This window comes from Apodemus sylvaticus, chromosome 3 (genome assembly GCF_947179515.1).
Source record: "Apodemus sylvaticus chromosome 3, mApoSyl1.1, whole genome shotgun sequence".
Lineage (NCBI taxonomy): Eukaryota > Metazoa > Chordata > Mammalia > Rodentia > Muridae > Apodemus > Apodemus sylvaticus.
This window is the reverse complement of record NC_067474.1, coordinates 62,838,638-62,855,479: the sequence shown is the minus strand read 5'-3', so window position 1 is coordinate 62,855,479 and position 16,842 is coordinate 62,838,638. Positions and strand designations below refer to the sequence as shown.

General features: G+C 39.0%; 1 protein-coding gene across 1 annotated transcript; it reads left to right on the top strand.

Annotated features, from left to right (window-relative positions):
- Positions 1-9,237: 9,237 nt before the first annotated feature.
- On the top strand, positions 9,238-16,330 carry LOC127679898 (bile acid-CoA:amino acid N-acyltransferase-like). Its single transcript, XM_052175479.1, has 3 exons — positions 9,238-9,735; positions 13,012-13,214; positions 15,532-16,330. The coding sequence occupies exons 1-3, from the start codon at positions 9,273-9,275 to the stop codon at positions 16,123-16,125; spliced, it is 1,260 nt and encodes a 419-aa protein (XP_052031439.1). The 5' UTR covers positions 9,238-9,272; the 3' UTR covers positions 16,126-16,330.
- Positions 16,331-16,842: the final 512 nt, after the last annotated feature.

Genomic DNA, 16,842 nt, shown 5'->3' with positions numbered 1-16,842 from the left:
TTTTTCTGTGCTACCTAGGGGGATTGAAAGGGTGGAAGAAGAGGGCTGGAGAAGGATGGAAGAAGAAACCCACAGAGTAGCCAAAAGACCAGCTTCGGAACAAAATGTATTAGATGTCTGAAAGAAGCATGAACATCTGGTACACATTATAGAAAGTTCCACTCTTTTACTTCATGAATAAAATGGAAGAAAGGACACTGTTTTAAGGACTCATCCTTGGGGTTAAAGCAAATTTGTTAAGGTGTAATGACTTTCTTTTTGAATGAAATTCACTTTTATGTATCACTTTATTATTTCTTAAAAGTGAGTATTAGAAATGAAAAAATAGAGTAGCAATGATTAAGTTTAAAGTGCTATTGCTAGATTCTACATTTAATTTCATATTCTCAAAGTATATTTCAAACTGTCTTCTATAGTTTTAGAAGTGGCCTTAGGGCACCTGTGACTAGTTCCTAGAATGGAACATCTTTGATGTACTTATCTTGTAGAGATGATTAACAGATGGATCTGAATCACAAAAATGGTGATTATGTAAAAATTGTGGTAGAAAGGTTTTAAGCATAGGAAATTGCATTTATTCTCTTCTTTGGATGACTTTATTAAATCAGTTGCATGTGTAAGTTCTAGCAAATTCATTAGGAAAAAAACAATTGAGGCAGAGGGAGATGACTTAGTGGGTAAGAGAGCTTGACCTGTAAGCCTGAGGACCCAGCTTAAACCCCATGTAAAAAGTTGCATATGGCCACATGCCTATATCTCCAACATTGGACAGTGGACACAGATGAAAGCCAGCTAGTCAAAAAAGTGAGCTCCCCGTTTAGTGAGATAAGTTTTCTCACGGCGATTAGGTGAAAATAAGTAAAGAAAAATATGTCCTGTTCTGGCCTCGGTGTGCACACAGCTGTGCATACCCACACTGTCCTGACACTAAGAAAAAGATCACAGTATCTAATAGGTACACATCAATGTCATTCATTACATTAATTCATTACATTAATACATACATTACAGCTGTAATCTCAGGTCTGGATCCCTGGAGTTTAGACATAATAGCTCCTGTTTCTATGAGAAGGAGAATCAGCATGGGAACATTTGGATTTTATATGCAGAATTTGATTATCTTTCCCATACAAGAGCATACTGGAAGAGGTAGGAAGTCAGAATGGAAAGACACTTTTGGCTGCAACTGGACAAGTGACTGTAAAATTCACTATTCATATTATTAGGATAGAAGCAATGCTATTCAAAATTTATATGGAAATGAGTCATTTGGAGATGATGTTAATGTGTGGAGCAATTGTAAACTTCTGCATCTCTATAATACTCAGAGGTCACATGGTCCCAGGGTCATGAAATTACAGTAAGAGGAAGCCAAGTACCCTAATGTAAAACACAGGTTAGCTGCATATCTGTCAGTAACTCTAGAGGGCATCATTGGTTTACACACAGCTCAATACACTGTTTTAGCATAGTGACCTTACAGTTCCCAAGGGAACAGGATTGTTTGTTTACTGAGATAGTCAAACATAACACACAAAGCTTTATATTTTAAAAAACATGTAATGTAAAAGGCATAAGCTTTCCAATTTTATGGAATTGAATCCATGAGCTCAATGTGTGTTTGGTAAAACCTAATAAAATCATTAGCAATTCAAGATAAACATAAACTTTATGTTTCAGGTAGCATAAAAGACTGCCTCTCTTGCTGGGTTTTGTTTTACCATGGAAATTTTATCATTTCTGTTGTAAACACACTTTAGGAAATAGAAGATACATCAAAAATGAGAAGGTAAAATCACCTCAGTATACAGATAATAATGTAATATGCTGATATATTTACAAAATAAAAGTACTTTTATTTTTGTTCTACAGATATGTGTTCATGTATGCGGTGTGCTTACACAAACATACAGAAAATCATGTTTTATCCAGCTTTTACACAGGTGGTGGTGGAACTTGGTCTCTCAATTTGATTGGAGAGCACTTTATTGACTGAGTCATCTCCCCAGCCCTGTTTTCTGCATCTTAAATCTACTGTAGCATCACATTGCCAAATTCACATGAGGTCCCCTTAGCTTTAAATCAGGATAGTCCAACCTTTGATCATCCACAAAAACATTGCATTCTGTTCATAGCTATCCTTGGAAAAGCACAGCTTGTGGGTTACAGGTTAAACACACACAGTGTATAGAAACAGATCTGGTGGTGGTGGGACGATCCTGGGTAGTCTATCATGTTTCATGTCTCTACACACAGAAAATCTGATTTCAGTATTGTACATTTATTGAAACAAGTCAGCTCACATCATCTTAAAAATGTTTAAAGTGTGTTTCCACCTGTGTGTACAGAGATGCAAATGTGTGCACCTTTGATGCCAAAAGAGGGCTTCAGATCCTTCAGAGCTGAAGTTGTAGGTATTTGCAGGAAGGTCAGCTTGTTATGCGGTGCTGGAATCCAAACTGTAGTCTTCCTGATTGTACAGCAAACATTCAACCATGGAGTCATTGCTCCAGCACGTAATTTGTTTTTATTATGTTACTTTTGTATTATCAAACTTAGGCCTGGGGTAGGGGCTGGAGAGATGGCTCAGTAGTCAAGAGCACTGACTGCTCTTCCAGAAGTCCTGAGTTCAAATCCCAGTAACCACATAGTGACTCACAACCATCTATAATGGGAATGGGATAGGATGCCCTCTTCTGGTGTGTCTGAAGATAGCGACACATACTCATATGCATAAAATAAATCTTAAAACAAAAACAAAAACAAAAAAACCTTAGGCCTGGAAAGGAATGTTTTGCAAGTTCAGAGTCCTGAAGTAGCTGTGTTGACTTTTTTTTTTTTAAACTCGTGGTCAGACAAAACCAAATAGTGTCAGTGGAGTTTTAAATAAACCAGAGGTCAGGGAGATGATTCAGCAGGTACAAGTTCTTGTCACCAAGCCTGAGAACTTTAGGTCATTGTCTTCTGACCCTTATATGGAGTCTATATTGCATGTCCTTTGCCATTGTGCATGTACACATACACGCTATATATGTTTACACACATATATTGTAATATATTGTATAAAAACATATTTAAGAACTTAAAACCTCCTAAAGCAAAGAAGTAAGGAAGAAGAAGAGAAGGGCACTAGGCATTCTCCCATGTAAGTTAATATGTAGCCAGAGCAGGGGTGGGACAGGGAGCAGGAGTTGCACTGCTTGCTCTGTAACCCAATGTAAAATGCACTATCAAGAGCCTTTGAGGCTTTGGCCTAGGGCAACCGAGGTTGTGTCCATTTCCTTTCTTGCTGGTAAAGCAGCTTCAAGTGGGAAAGGAAATATGCCTTGGTTTGTAATCAAAGCTGTCTGTTCTGAGTTTATTGGAAATATGTTAAAAATTACAACTCCTAAGTTGAACATAAAAATCAGATATTTTCCTCTAGTTTTTGGCACTTAGAACCTTGCAAGGACAAATACTCCTTTTGCTACTTCCATGATGTTGGAGAGCTCTGAAGTTCCCACCGAATGCTAGCAGTACAGATGCTGCATTACTAAGTACAGCCTGCACTTACTAAGAAGTTTTTGAGGTACTCGAAAGACTACCAGAAACCACTTCCTCTGCTTCATGCTGTCTTGATCTCCAAGAATAGTTCTCCCCCCCCCCTTTTTTAGCACTTTTCTAGAATATGGTAGACAAAAACCTCTAGTCTCAAACACTAACTAAACTGCACTATTTATGTTTCATTTAAAAGATGATTTTCTTCTAAGGTTAGGATTAAGTGATGTTAGAATTACACTCTGAAAATACAACATGAAACGGAAACCTCATAACTATGCAATTTGGGAATACTTCCTATTATTAACCATCAATAGAATAAGAATAGGTTTTTGTTTTTGTTTTTACAAAAAACAAAACAAAAAACTAGAATCAGTTTCTTCTGCTTAGATAAACTAGTTAGCAAGTGAAATCTAGGAAGAGCCTAGTGGCTGATGTTAATGCAGGATGGAATTCAACAGCTTGGAGCAGGGCAGTGCGACTCACTGGGAAAACTCTTTCAGGTCAGTTTGACAGAGTTGGTGATGCAGATTCCATTTCTGGTTGCATTCTTCATTCCTACATGATCATAATTCTTCCAGTTCTGTGAGATCAGGAGAAAATACGGATTCTTATCCTCAGCATATCTCTCTAGTAGTTGATAATTCACATTTATTCATATCTGTCTGCCCAACCTCTATATATGTGGTGTGTGTGTGTGTGTGTGTGTGTGTGTGTGTGTGTGTCTGTGTGTGTAAGGAACCACCCCAACCAACCATTCTTTGTATATCTTTTAAAAATATATTTATTTATTTATGTATATGAGTACACTATAGCTGTCTTCAGACACACCAGAAGAGGGCATCAAATCCCATTACAGTTGCGTGTCAGCCACCCTGTGGTTGCTGGGAATTGAACTCAGGACCTCTGGAAGAGCAGTCAGTGCTCTTAACCACTGAGCCATTCTCTATAATGGGGCTAATCTCTAAAGCCCCATTGCATATCTTTTAGCCCCTCAAAATAAATTATTTGCTGCTGTGTTATGTCAAACTGAGCTTTGGGGGGAAGCCTGGATAAGGCACAAAAGAGGCTCACCTGTATTAGGGTTCTCTAGAGTAACAGAATTTATAGAATAATAGTACAGACTGCATTTCAGATAATCCAACAGTGGTTAGCTGTGATGGAAAGTTCAAAAATCCAGTAGTTGCTCAGTCTACAAGGCTTGATGTCTTATCTGATCTTTAGTATATTCTAGAATCCTGAAGAAGCAAGTTCTAATACCAGTGAAGGAATGGCTGTACTATCAAGACAAGGGCAAACAGGTAAAGATCAAAAGCTTCCATTTTCTATGTCCATACATAAATTTCCAGCTGAAGGTATAGTGTATTTCTTTCTCAAGAGCCAGGTCAAATTTGTGTGTCTTCTTTTCCTGACTTAAAGGTCTGGACTATACCTGTATTCTTCCACTTCAAAAGAAGCAAAAACAATCTCTCACAGGTGAACCCTCCATTTCTGGATTGTAGCTTATTCACAATATAATCAAGTTAACAAGAATAGCCTACCCCTTGTCATGTTCACACAAAATCATATTTCCTTATGCTATGATTAATTTCAAAAGGATAACTATAACCAGACCACAATTACACCTAAACCTAATGTAACTATTCAACACACAATCACAACACATTATATATTTAACCAGGTAGTAGTTACATCTAACATGATATTGCTGTTCTTCATACATTCCAGATGTAGTCAGGTTGACAACTAAGAGTAGCAATCACACCTCTCTTCAACCATCTCTCTATTTTTCTCATTTTTGTTTTTATGCATGTGGGTGTTTTGCCTGTATGCATGTCCATGCACCTCTTGTGTGCCTCATGCTGCACAATCCAGAAAAGAGAATCTGATTATCTGGAACTGGAGTCATGGATAGTTATGAATCATCATGTGAGTGCTGGGAATCTTCCCCCTGAAATGGCCAGTGTTCCTGACCATTTCAGCCCCATAATGCAATCCTAAATATGTTGAAATTTCCCAACTTGGTATCTGTTTTGTAACTCATCTGATTTATCATTTGCCCCCTTATTCCCCTACTCCTGCTGTGACAGATTTTATTCCCAAAAGATTGCAGACAGCAGTACAAATATAAACAGAAAATGTATGCCTATATGCCATACCCTCCTCTCTTTCCCCTATTGCTATTTAACTCACTGTCAAAAAACGTCTCTGTTCTCCCCCCCATCTGAATTCTAACAGGAGCTTATGCCTTCTTGACAAATATAAAATGGTTGAGACTCTAGATTTCAGCTGTCCATCTCTTGCCCTTCCAGCTATGAAACCCAATCAGGCTCATCCAGAAAGACCACAAAAAGGCTCCCATATCCTTGGTGTCCCCAGCTCCAGGACAGTTTGGAGAACAGAACATGTGCAAGAGTGAATCCCAGATGATTTTATTTCCTTGCACTTGAGCCTTCCACTTGAAATAACACTGTGTCACAGAGACATTCTCTTTTTGTTGTTGTTTTGCTCTTACGTATTCCTGAGACATGGTCTCCCCTATGTAGCCCAGGCTGGATTTAAATTCCCTCCTGTTTCAGTCTCCCTAGTGCTGGGTACACAAGAGCTCACTGCCACATTCCAGCAAAGGTCATGGTTTCAGAGGAGAGTTGTGGTCAAAGACAAGCTTGCTAGGACCTTTCCACATTAGCAGCCCAATGCTTTTATCTTTAGATATCTTTATTTCAGGCATTTATCCAAAGTCCAAGTTCCAAGGTCTTAGTTGCCTCACTTGCTCTGTTCAGCCTACTTATGCCTGGTTGAGGACATTTTCTTCAGCTCTGACTGAATAGTTTGCAGTCTTAAAAAAATCTTGCAATATCCACAAAGTTGTCAGAGCCTTGGTTTGAGAGTCTCTGAGAAGTCCTGAGCATCTGTGCTGACCTACGGGGCCCCCTTCTCTAGAACTCTGCATTTCAGAGGATTGCTGTATAACTCTGTAAGTGATTGCTAGCTGTACCTTTCCCTTGTAGCTTGCTCCCTTCATGAATTGTTCTGATGCCTGGTAGCTCTCATGTCCATTATCTCTTAGCTTATCTGTTAACTCTTGATAAGTTTGTGAAGTTATTATCTACCTGCAGAAAATCTTACTTTACTTCTGTGATATAAGAATCCTATATTTACCGCATTGTCACCTATTTGTCATATTTCATAGATAAACCTCATAATACAGTTAGTTTTATTTTGAACAGGCTGTAGATTTTTAACTATTTCTAAACTCACATATGTAAGTGTATGTAAGTGATGAAATTTTGGAAAGGCCTTTATATTTACCCAGATAATAAATGTGTTCTTGCTCTTCATCATTCCTTGAAATATTATTTACTGAAAATGTATTTTCCGCTTTTCCCCATGGAAATTTCTTTCTTTTGACTTCAAATTTGATGTGTATATTTCTTAGGTAAGGAATTTTAAGCATTTTGTTTCTTTTTTTTTGTTTGTTTGGTTTTTTAACTTATTTTTCTCTTTCCTTTCGAGCACTGTGAGGGGGGCATTAGTGTCTCCTGCTTTGTTTATTGTCGTTGTGGCAGAGCCCACGGTCATTTTTGTTTGTTCTTTTCCTATGCACTGTGTCTACTTTTCTCTGGCTACATTAAATTTGCTCTGTGTGTTAATAGTCCAATTATAATGGGAGCTGGGATTTCTGCTGGGTTTGTCTCCATATTTGTTATACTTCTTGTGACTGGAGCATGGTGCTTTACGTAGCATTGAGGGGAAATTTAGCCCAAGTTATTGTATTTCCGCTGTGACTGTTTCTAACTTGTCTTTCTAAGGTGTCAGTTATTGGAGAATTTATGCAGTATATTAAATCATAAATATTTAAATGTTTTCACATGTCTCTAGTTCTCTAATCTTTTATCTTGATTTCTCTCTTCACAGTTTAGTTTGAGCTGTTCCTATGTCTCTTCGGTACCTTTTATTTGCTGTCTGGTAATTCCAATGTCTGGGCTACTTCTCTTTCTATTATAGTGATTTTTTTCTCTTGGATTCATGTATTTTAAATAACTTTTATGCATCATAATAAAAATGGATCCTGGGTGTGTTGTATCAAAACAATATCTGAAAAGGCGAGGACAGTGATATTGCTTGGTGGGTAGAAGCACTTGCTTCCTAGCCTGACAAGCTGAGTTCATTCTCTGGGGGCCACATGATTAAAGGGGAGAGTCACCTCCCATCAGCTGTCACAGACACACACACACACTCTCTGTCTCTCTCTGTCTCTCTGTGTCTCTGTCACACACACACATGTACACACAAATCCATATAAACTCGCATATACACACATACATACACCCACACATATACACACAAACACACACACATACACACAAACCCACACAATTAATAAACTTAATAAAAGACATTTGACTGTGTTTTTTGGGGACTTGGGGATAATCATTGTAACCTGAGTCAAGTGTGAGTTGAATCTGGGACTGTGACAGACTTAATAAGTTCAATGCATCACTGAAGTCACTAATTTTTTTAGTGGTGGGATTAAGTCCCCTTTCTCATCAAGACTTTGGATTCTTGGCATTCATGAACCCCTTGGGACGGTCTTTGCCTTTAAGAGTCATTTGCTAGCTTTTAAAACAAATTTCTGATGAGAGTTCTGGAACAAGTGTCACAGGAAATTTGCTTGGCTCAGTGATAATAGTCCTGGTTTCCTCAGCGTAGGAATCACTTTCTACTCCTCCATCTTCATCTTCTGGAGGATTCTCTAAGTGAAGGCTTGAAAGCCTCCATGGCTTTCATGTCAGATTGCTCCCTGTGTCTTGGTCTTCAGGTGATGTCCTGTAGACATGAACAGGTGGAGACATGCTCTTAGTTTCTCAGAGTTCCATCAAACCAGCCAGCACCCATGAAAAGTATACCTCCTTTTTATGTTAAGCTTCTCTCTATGACTTCCTTTCTGCTCCTTTATCTTAAGTGAATATCAGAGTAGAAGGGCAATTTTCCTACTTCCTAGGAGTAGGTGTTTGTCACACGCTGGACTTTGTTCCATTTAGGTCTCTGGCATTCTCAGCAAAGTAAGTTAAAAGGAAACTGACACAACAGATAAATAGATACAAATCTGGTGCTGTAGTTTTGGTTGTTAGGAGCAATGGTCACTCTTGTGTTAACATTTAAGGGCAAGATAATCGATAAACATTTCAGCAAGACTTTTGTATGTTTTGAAGGTCTTACCTGCTTCTAATTCTGGTTTAGGACTATACATATAAATCCTAAACCAGAGCAAAGGTTATATTTGTTTTCTGTAAGGGCAAGCACACAAGTGTCTCTGAAAGACATTAGTTAGTGGTGCCACTCATTGTGAACAGGGAAGTATTCAGCCTGTTTTCAACCTCACATCTCAATCCTGCTTTTGTCATAGTTGTGTGTGATGCCAGATTGAGATGTCCTTCTTAATGTCCTGACATCATCCATGCTGAGTTGCAGTGCTGTTTAAACATCTCACATTTCCTAGCATGCTCTCTGGCTTCTAGAAATCTGTTGAAATCTGAGGTATTGTGCATTAACAAATGATTACAGAACATTTGCTACAATTCAATGGAAAGTAAAGACTGAACCCTAAGAGTTCTGACTCTGGTCTTTCCATCATTCATTAGCTGTATTACAATTTTATTTCTTCTCTGTTTCTATTTTAAGGTTTTGGTGAAAATATTCCTGAAGAATTGTCCAAGGCTCCTTCTGCAATAATGGCCAAGCTGACAGCTGTTCCTCTCAGTGCTCTTGTTGATGAGCCCGTGCACATCCGGGTCACAGGCCTGGCCCCCTTTCAGGTGGTGTGCCTTCAGGCATCAATGGAAGATGAGAAGGGAATTCTGTATAAGTCTCAGGCCTTCTACAGGGCCAGTGAAGTGGGTGAGGTAGATCTGGAGCGTGATTCCTCACTTGGAGGAGACTACATGGGGGTCTACCCCATGGGTCTTGTCTGTTCCTTAAAACCTGAAAAGCCATTGAGTAGATTGGCAAAAAGAGACGTGAATATCCCCTACCTACTCCACATAAAACTTTGCCATCCATACTTTCCAGTACAAGGCATAGTGGTCAGTCCTCCATTGGATAGCCTGATTCTGGAAAGGTGGTATATGGCACCTGGTGTCACGAGGATCCAGGTAAAGGAAGGCCGCATCCGGGGAGCCCTGTTTCTGCCTCCAGGTGAGTCGAATCACTCTGGTTAGTGTCATCTCTCTTTCCTCTGAGTGGGATGCTTTGTATTTCTATATATTCACCATGGGCATGGGTAATATGGAATTCTCACTATCCTACTGAGAAGCCAGGCTAATTTTTTACTCAGAATAAGAAATAGGTGATATTCTACTCTAATTCAATTATCATCCCTATATTTTGAAGTGTGTCTGAGCGATGACTGGTTAGAGTTTGTGGGGTCCTTCTTTTGGAAGGTTTCTAAAGAGTTGGATGTAGGTTATGTTTAGTTCATAAAAAGCTGGGTAACTGAAGACTCTAATAAAACTATTATCAGAAGATATGTCATGTTGACATTCATTTTAAGCTTGTTTAGATGATCTAAATATTTTCATACACAAGAGTCAAAATATAGAACACTTTATTGTGATTTGGGCCCAGGAGAGAGTACTGTTTTCGGGTTTGTTTTGGTTTTTGATGTTTTTGGTTTTTGCCTTTGTTTTTTGTTGTTGTTGCTTTGTTTTGTTGTTGTATCCCTGTTAAAAATATGTATTGGTCCAGGCCTTCTGACTCTGGCTGATATGCTGGCTCTAGACGTGTTATTGGCTATCTCCTGGGTTATTGAATATGTAGATTCTCTGGCAACAAATAATCTTCTGGGGCCCAATTTGATCACAAAAGTTAAATTAGGTGACAAAACATTTTAGGTCCTTTGCTGTTCCCTTCTTTCCCACCCATCAGAAGATGCAAAGTCATCTTTCTTAGTGTACTTAAATGGTGGTTTCCAAAGTGAGATACATCATTGTGGGTCTTCCTGTCCTCTGAGACCCTTGGAATATCAACTTTACTTAGGGTTATTGAAGGTTTAAAAGTTTTCTGGAAGTGAGCACAGGAGCATCCAGGATGGGCAAATGTCATTGGTTGGGGGTTCAGGGTACATGAAAGGCCTCATTGGGATGGGGATGTGTTTCGGGAATCTCAGGTGCTGGCTGAACAGGTTTTGTTAGGAGAAAGGGAATTGACTGTATAAAGTAATTAAGGTTACCTGACTTTTCTGGATAAGGTCAGAAGAGGAGAGGGACTCTCCCACTTTGCTCCCAGCAGTGTTTTTACACATATTATGCCATCCCATTTCTTTTTTCAAGCGAAAGGGCATAGCCTGTTAAAAGCTCCTCAGTGCCTTGTCATGTGAAGTCAGTCTTTAAATGGACATAGTTATTCTTCCTTTCCTAAAATCAAGTTTTCTTTCTTTTTTTCTTTTTTCCCTCCCTCCAGCTCCTTCTAGATTTTCTCCCTTCTTACCCACCCAACTTCATGTTCTTTCTCTCAAAAAGGAAAAGCAACACCAAAATAATATACTCATGTTCTCTCTCTCTCTCTCTCTCTCTCTCTCTCTCTCTCTCTCTCTCACACACACACACACACACAAGCAATAAAACCTTGGTGTCCATTTTGTATTGGCCAATTACTCCCGAGCAAGAGGCCTGCTCTGGAGAGCAGTTGATATACCTTTTCCTAACAGTATCAATTGCAAATGGCTTCTTGGTTAGGAGTGAGACTTTGTGCTGAGCATGTTTTTATACAAATAAGAAATAGAACTTTGTAGATCAGCTGCCTCCCCTGTTCATCCTAGGAGATCTCAGCTATTTCATTGGTGTTCTTATTGCTTATTTGTTATTTCTCTTTCTCTTTTTATTTTTTAATTAAAGTGGGTTTTCTTCAATTTTTTTTATTAGATATTTTCTTTATTTACATTTTTTTCCTGGGGGGGAATCAAGTTTTCAAGACAGAAGCTTTTATTATTATAATTGTGGAAGGTGGGCTCTGGTTTATTTTAGAAATATCTGCCTGTATAGAGTGAGTATGGACGGATGCTGTGACAGTCCTCTTCCTTCACTGGATCCTCAGCAGCAGGGAAAATAATAATAATAATAATAATTAATAATAATAATAATAATAATAATAATAAAGAGCTCTTCATTTACATCTGCTCATATGGAGATTTTTATTATTTGCTTTCTGTGGCTACCACAAAGTAAAAGAGAAAAATCTTTAGCCTTTCCTCACCCTCACTGTGCCCCCACCCAGGTGCCTGCCATTAGCCTTGAGGCATAGGAACTGAAGGCAAGTGCTCCAAGACTGAGCTACTGAACTGTGTCTATTATAAGCTATTTTAGACAGTGTAATCAATGCAGATATATTTGAGTCATGAACGTGAGAGCACCTTTGTCTAACTAGGCCCTGTGAAGGTGTACTCTCAGGGACATGAAGATCTCAAGGTAGGCCCCCTTCTTAAAGTTTCTAAGTTCCCTAGTTGTCCTTTGAAGGTAGCCTTTGAAGTTGGCTTTTGAAGGTATCAATCTATAGCACTTCTCACAGAAAAGCACATATAAACAGACATAGCATATTTTGTGTCAAATGTTGTGACCTTCTAGATTTCCTAAATGTCATTTGTGCACCTTTTATTGTTTAAGAAGACCTGGCACAATTTCTATATTTCTTACTCAAAAGCCTGTGGAAATTAATCCTATTCTGGGTCTCAAGGAGTAAATATGTCACTAAACATAGTTTCTAATAAAATCCTCAGAAGTTATGTTCCACTACATATTGACCAGTCTTCATTTCACTTTAGACACAAGACTGAATATTTGAATGTTCCATTTGAGAATTTATACATTAATCCCAAGGTTCAGTTCTTCTTTTCAGCTTTCTATTCTCATCGGTGTTATGTGTAACTTTTCAATACCCACCTATGCTCTGGGAATGGACCATGTTACTACCCCCCCCCCATTCCAGCTTCATTTGAATCTATGGATAAAACACACACACACACACACACACACACAAAACTTATTTGTTCATTTTTAACTTGACTTCTTGGTACAATTGCTGGGCACTACTAGAAAACATGTCCTTATAATTACTCTTAGCTCCACACCTCCCACCTGCCCTAACTTTAGTTGGTCAATAATCTAGTCCCTGCTAAACATTTCTGACCAAACACCTATAGAAGTCCACCTCTCCACTCAAGACCTCACACGGTTCATGGTTCTTCTCTCTCCAAAGCATGGTGAACTGCCTTCCCTTCCTTTGCATCAGTGTCCTTTCTTCTCCAGGAACCTGGAAGTCCCAACTGTACCTTCTACCCAGCAATTAGCCCATGGGTTTCTTTACTGACAAATAAAGAACCAATTGGGGAATAGGATCTTTGCATCAGAACCACTCTTACAGTTAGAGTACAGCTGCCTTCTTTTTGTATGTGACTTGTTCCTTGTTGCTCTTTTTCAGGAGAAGGCCCTTTCCCAGGGGTCGTTGATTTGTTTGGAGGCACTGGTGGACTGGTTGAGTTCCGGGCTAGCCTCCTGGCCAGTCATGGCTTTGCCACCTTAGCTCTGGCTTATTTTGGCTATGATGACCTGCCCTCTCGACTCGAGAAGGTAGATCTAGAATATTTTGAAGAAGGTGTAGAGTTTCTCCTGAGACAACCTAAGGTAAATTTAGGCTCATTAGTATGATTTTATTTTTTGCTACAGTGTTACATTAGCTTCAATTCTCTGCAACTTGCATAAACTTTGAAGTGTGATTCCACCAAGACTGTATTTTCCCTACAAAGAACAGTAGTCTTTTATTCTTTCTCGTTTGGATGTTCCATTTGTAACTATTTGTAACTAATGACTGGAGACTCTCCCCAAGACAACAAACATGCACACACACACACACACACACACACACACACACACTGTGTGTATGTAAATGTATATTTATATATGTGTAATACATGCATATGCATATAATAGAGAGTTGTTTGTGTACAGCTTCTGTATATGGAGAAATGTGTTATGTCTCATGTGTGGCTATGTGTTTGTCTGTGTGTGTGTCTGTGTGTGTGTAAACTTTGGGTGTTGTTCTTTAGGAGCAATTCACCTTGTTCTTGAAATAGCATCTCTCACTGAGGCCTGTGGATTACCTATCAGGACAAGCTTGGTGGACAATGAGCCCCAAAGGTGCTCATGTGTCCATCTCCACAAGGCTGAGATTACAAGCAAGCCAGCATGCCTGACTTTCTTTAAAAAATAAAATGTTCTGGGAACATAATGTGTATCCTCCTACATGCACAGCAAACACTTACCTGATTGAGCTTTCTCCACAGCCCCATGACCAAGCCGGCTCAGTCAGTCAACAGGTTCTCTAGTGCAGGAGCAAGGATTAAAAAGAAAGAGACAATTAGACAAAGCTGCAGCATGCCCCAGTCAGTTCTCAGACTGAAGGCAGGTTTAATAATTTCCAATCCACTTTTATACCAATTTAATTACATGTAGTAATTAAGATCAGTAGTAGTACAATGAGGAACAAGCAAGGCAGTAAACACAAAATTGGCAAGACAATAAGCAAAGTGACAGTTGTTTCCAAGGTCTTGTCAGAACAACCAGCACACCTGAACCTACTTCCTTGTCCAAGCCCAAAATCTTGCCTGAAGCCAGCTTCCTTTGTTCCACCCTAAGATTAAAATTCCTGCCTTAACCTACTTCCCTATTATGCCCTAATGTTAGATTCCTGCCTGAAGCCCTTGTCCTTGATCAAAGATAAGTTCCTGCCAGGCGGCACCAATAAGGCTCTATACATCTGCCATTTTTTTTTTATATCAAAAACAAGGCTGATCCTGTCTTAGGTCATTCTCACAAGAAGGCCTTCTTTACCTTCAATGTCACAGGCATCTTGTTGGTGTCAATTGAACAAACACGGCCTTATTAGTGTTTATTAATAAGCAAGCACTGCCTTATTAGTGTTTATTAATAAACATGGCCTTTTGGTGCATGTCTCTGTCTTAGGTTGGTAAGGCTTTGTGCAGAATCTTACCCATCCCTGGATTGCCAGCCTATAATATTAATGACTCTGTTTGGGGGTTCGTTTTTAGTTTCAAGCCATGTACCTTGGCTGCCAACAGAGTAATGTTGCTAAAGACAAGCTTTAACATGATGGGCAGGAATAAAAGTATTCCCAGGACAAGAAGGGCTAGCATGATCAAGCCATATATGCCATTCTTGTAGCTTGACCAGGATGGAAATACTGACTTCAGGCTATGGATCATTTTGCCAGCAATATAGGCAGCATCAAAGCTCAGTGGAACAGCATTCTTTAAATTCATAATCTCAGTATGGAAAGATAAAACATCTAGAGAGGTGTTGGAATCATGCCAATACTCTGCAAGTGATTTTGAACCTTTTCCCAATTATAGTGACTATCATTTTAAACTTTAGAAGTAACACAAATCCACTGGCATTTAGCATGGCACTTGAGGTGACTTCTTACTTTTAAACTCTGGACCTGCTCCCCAATAGTTTGAATGGTATCATGAAGAGCATTAATCTGTTGCCCCAAATGCCTATCTAAATCTTCTTGAATACTCAGAATATTAGTAATATTGTTTGGCTAAATGACTAACAAAATTAGCTGTCTTAACTTCTTGTGTAAAGGCAATTGCAGAAGCAGTGGTGATAGCTATCAATGTAATTAAAGCTGCTAAATCAGCAATATTCAAGCCCACTACTCTCTTGCTTCTATTTAAAGCCTGTCTCACTTCCTCCAGCACCTGCAAGATGTTTTCAGACTACTAAGGTCCTGTAATATTCACAGGTAATAAGACAAAATCTGGTTGATAGACCACCATAACAGACATGCCAGTTTTCAACACACTAACACAATTAGAAAGTATACAATCAATACATGCTATTTTTGTTGTTGTTGTTGTTTGTCTGAGATTGGGGATTTCTTTATGAAAGAGTAAAATCTCATTTTCATTGTTTTCAGGTCCTGGGCCCAGGTGTTGGCATTGTTTCTGTATGCATTGGAGCAGAGATTGGACTTTCTATGGCTATTAACCTAAAACACATAACAGCCACTGTACTTATAAATGGGCCTAATTTTGTTACTTGTAATCCACATGTATATCGTGGTCAGGTCATTCCACCTACACCCAGCAATGCAGAATTTGTAACCACCAATGCCATGGGACTTGTAGAGTTTTATCGAACCTATGACGAAACTGCAGGTAAGAATAGCAAATATTGGTTTCCCATTGAAAAAGCTCGTGGACATTTTCTTTTTGTGGTGGGAGAAGATGATAGAAATTTCAAAAGCAAGCTTTATGCTAATCGAGCCACAGCACAGCTGACAAAAAGTGGGAAGAAGAATTGGACTCTGCTGTCTTATCCTAGGGCAGGCCACCTGATTGAGCCTCCCTACTCCCCTATGTGCATAGCCTCAAGGTCACCTGCTGTGACCCCAGGCATCTACTGGGGAGGAGAGGTTATCCCACATGCAGATGCACAGGAGCATGCTTGGAAGGAGATCCAGAAATTTCTCAAGCAGCATCTCATTCCAGATTTGAGCAGTCAGCTCTGAGTGAACGTGATTGTATTACTGGAAAGTGGAGCTGGGCATCTCCTGGCCAGCACTACTCCTCATTTCTATAGAGCAATGCCTTGGATCTCTTATCAGATGAAGAAGGAGAGTACCACAAGAAAATGCAGGAGGGCATGGAGTGATAACCTCTTGACTTTGGAAGAGGAAACATGCTTTCCATGGAATGAAATGACATGCAATGAGAATCCTCTATCTACATAAATAAAGTCTTAGGCCTTTCCTAAAATGTTCAACATCATAGCAACTTCCTGTAATGATAATTATCAAGGAAATTATCAGTGATAATCCACAGAATACTTTGATTTATAAAAGAAACATTATAACAATTATATATTGTCATTTATTAAAAGTCTTAAAAGTCACATTAAATATGCTTAGATCATTATCATCATTAGATATCTAGAGACAAGTGTTTTAAGAATTTTGAATTCTTGTATGTATGCAGGACCACTGAACTAGTTTACAAACAACAACTTAGAAAAATGTTAATACAATCACCTTTGCCTTTAAACATTTGCAGCATTTCTACATTCTCAGCAATAGCAGGGGAGCACCCTGAGATGTGCCAGGGTGTAGCTAACGGACACAGACATGATGGAGAGGATTGTGACCCTCTAGATTAGGGGTGAGCAGCCTTATTGTTTTTTTTTTATGTGAAGTCCTATTCTGTGAATAATTTCAACTTTGTCATCCATA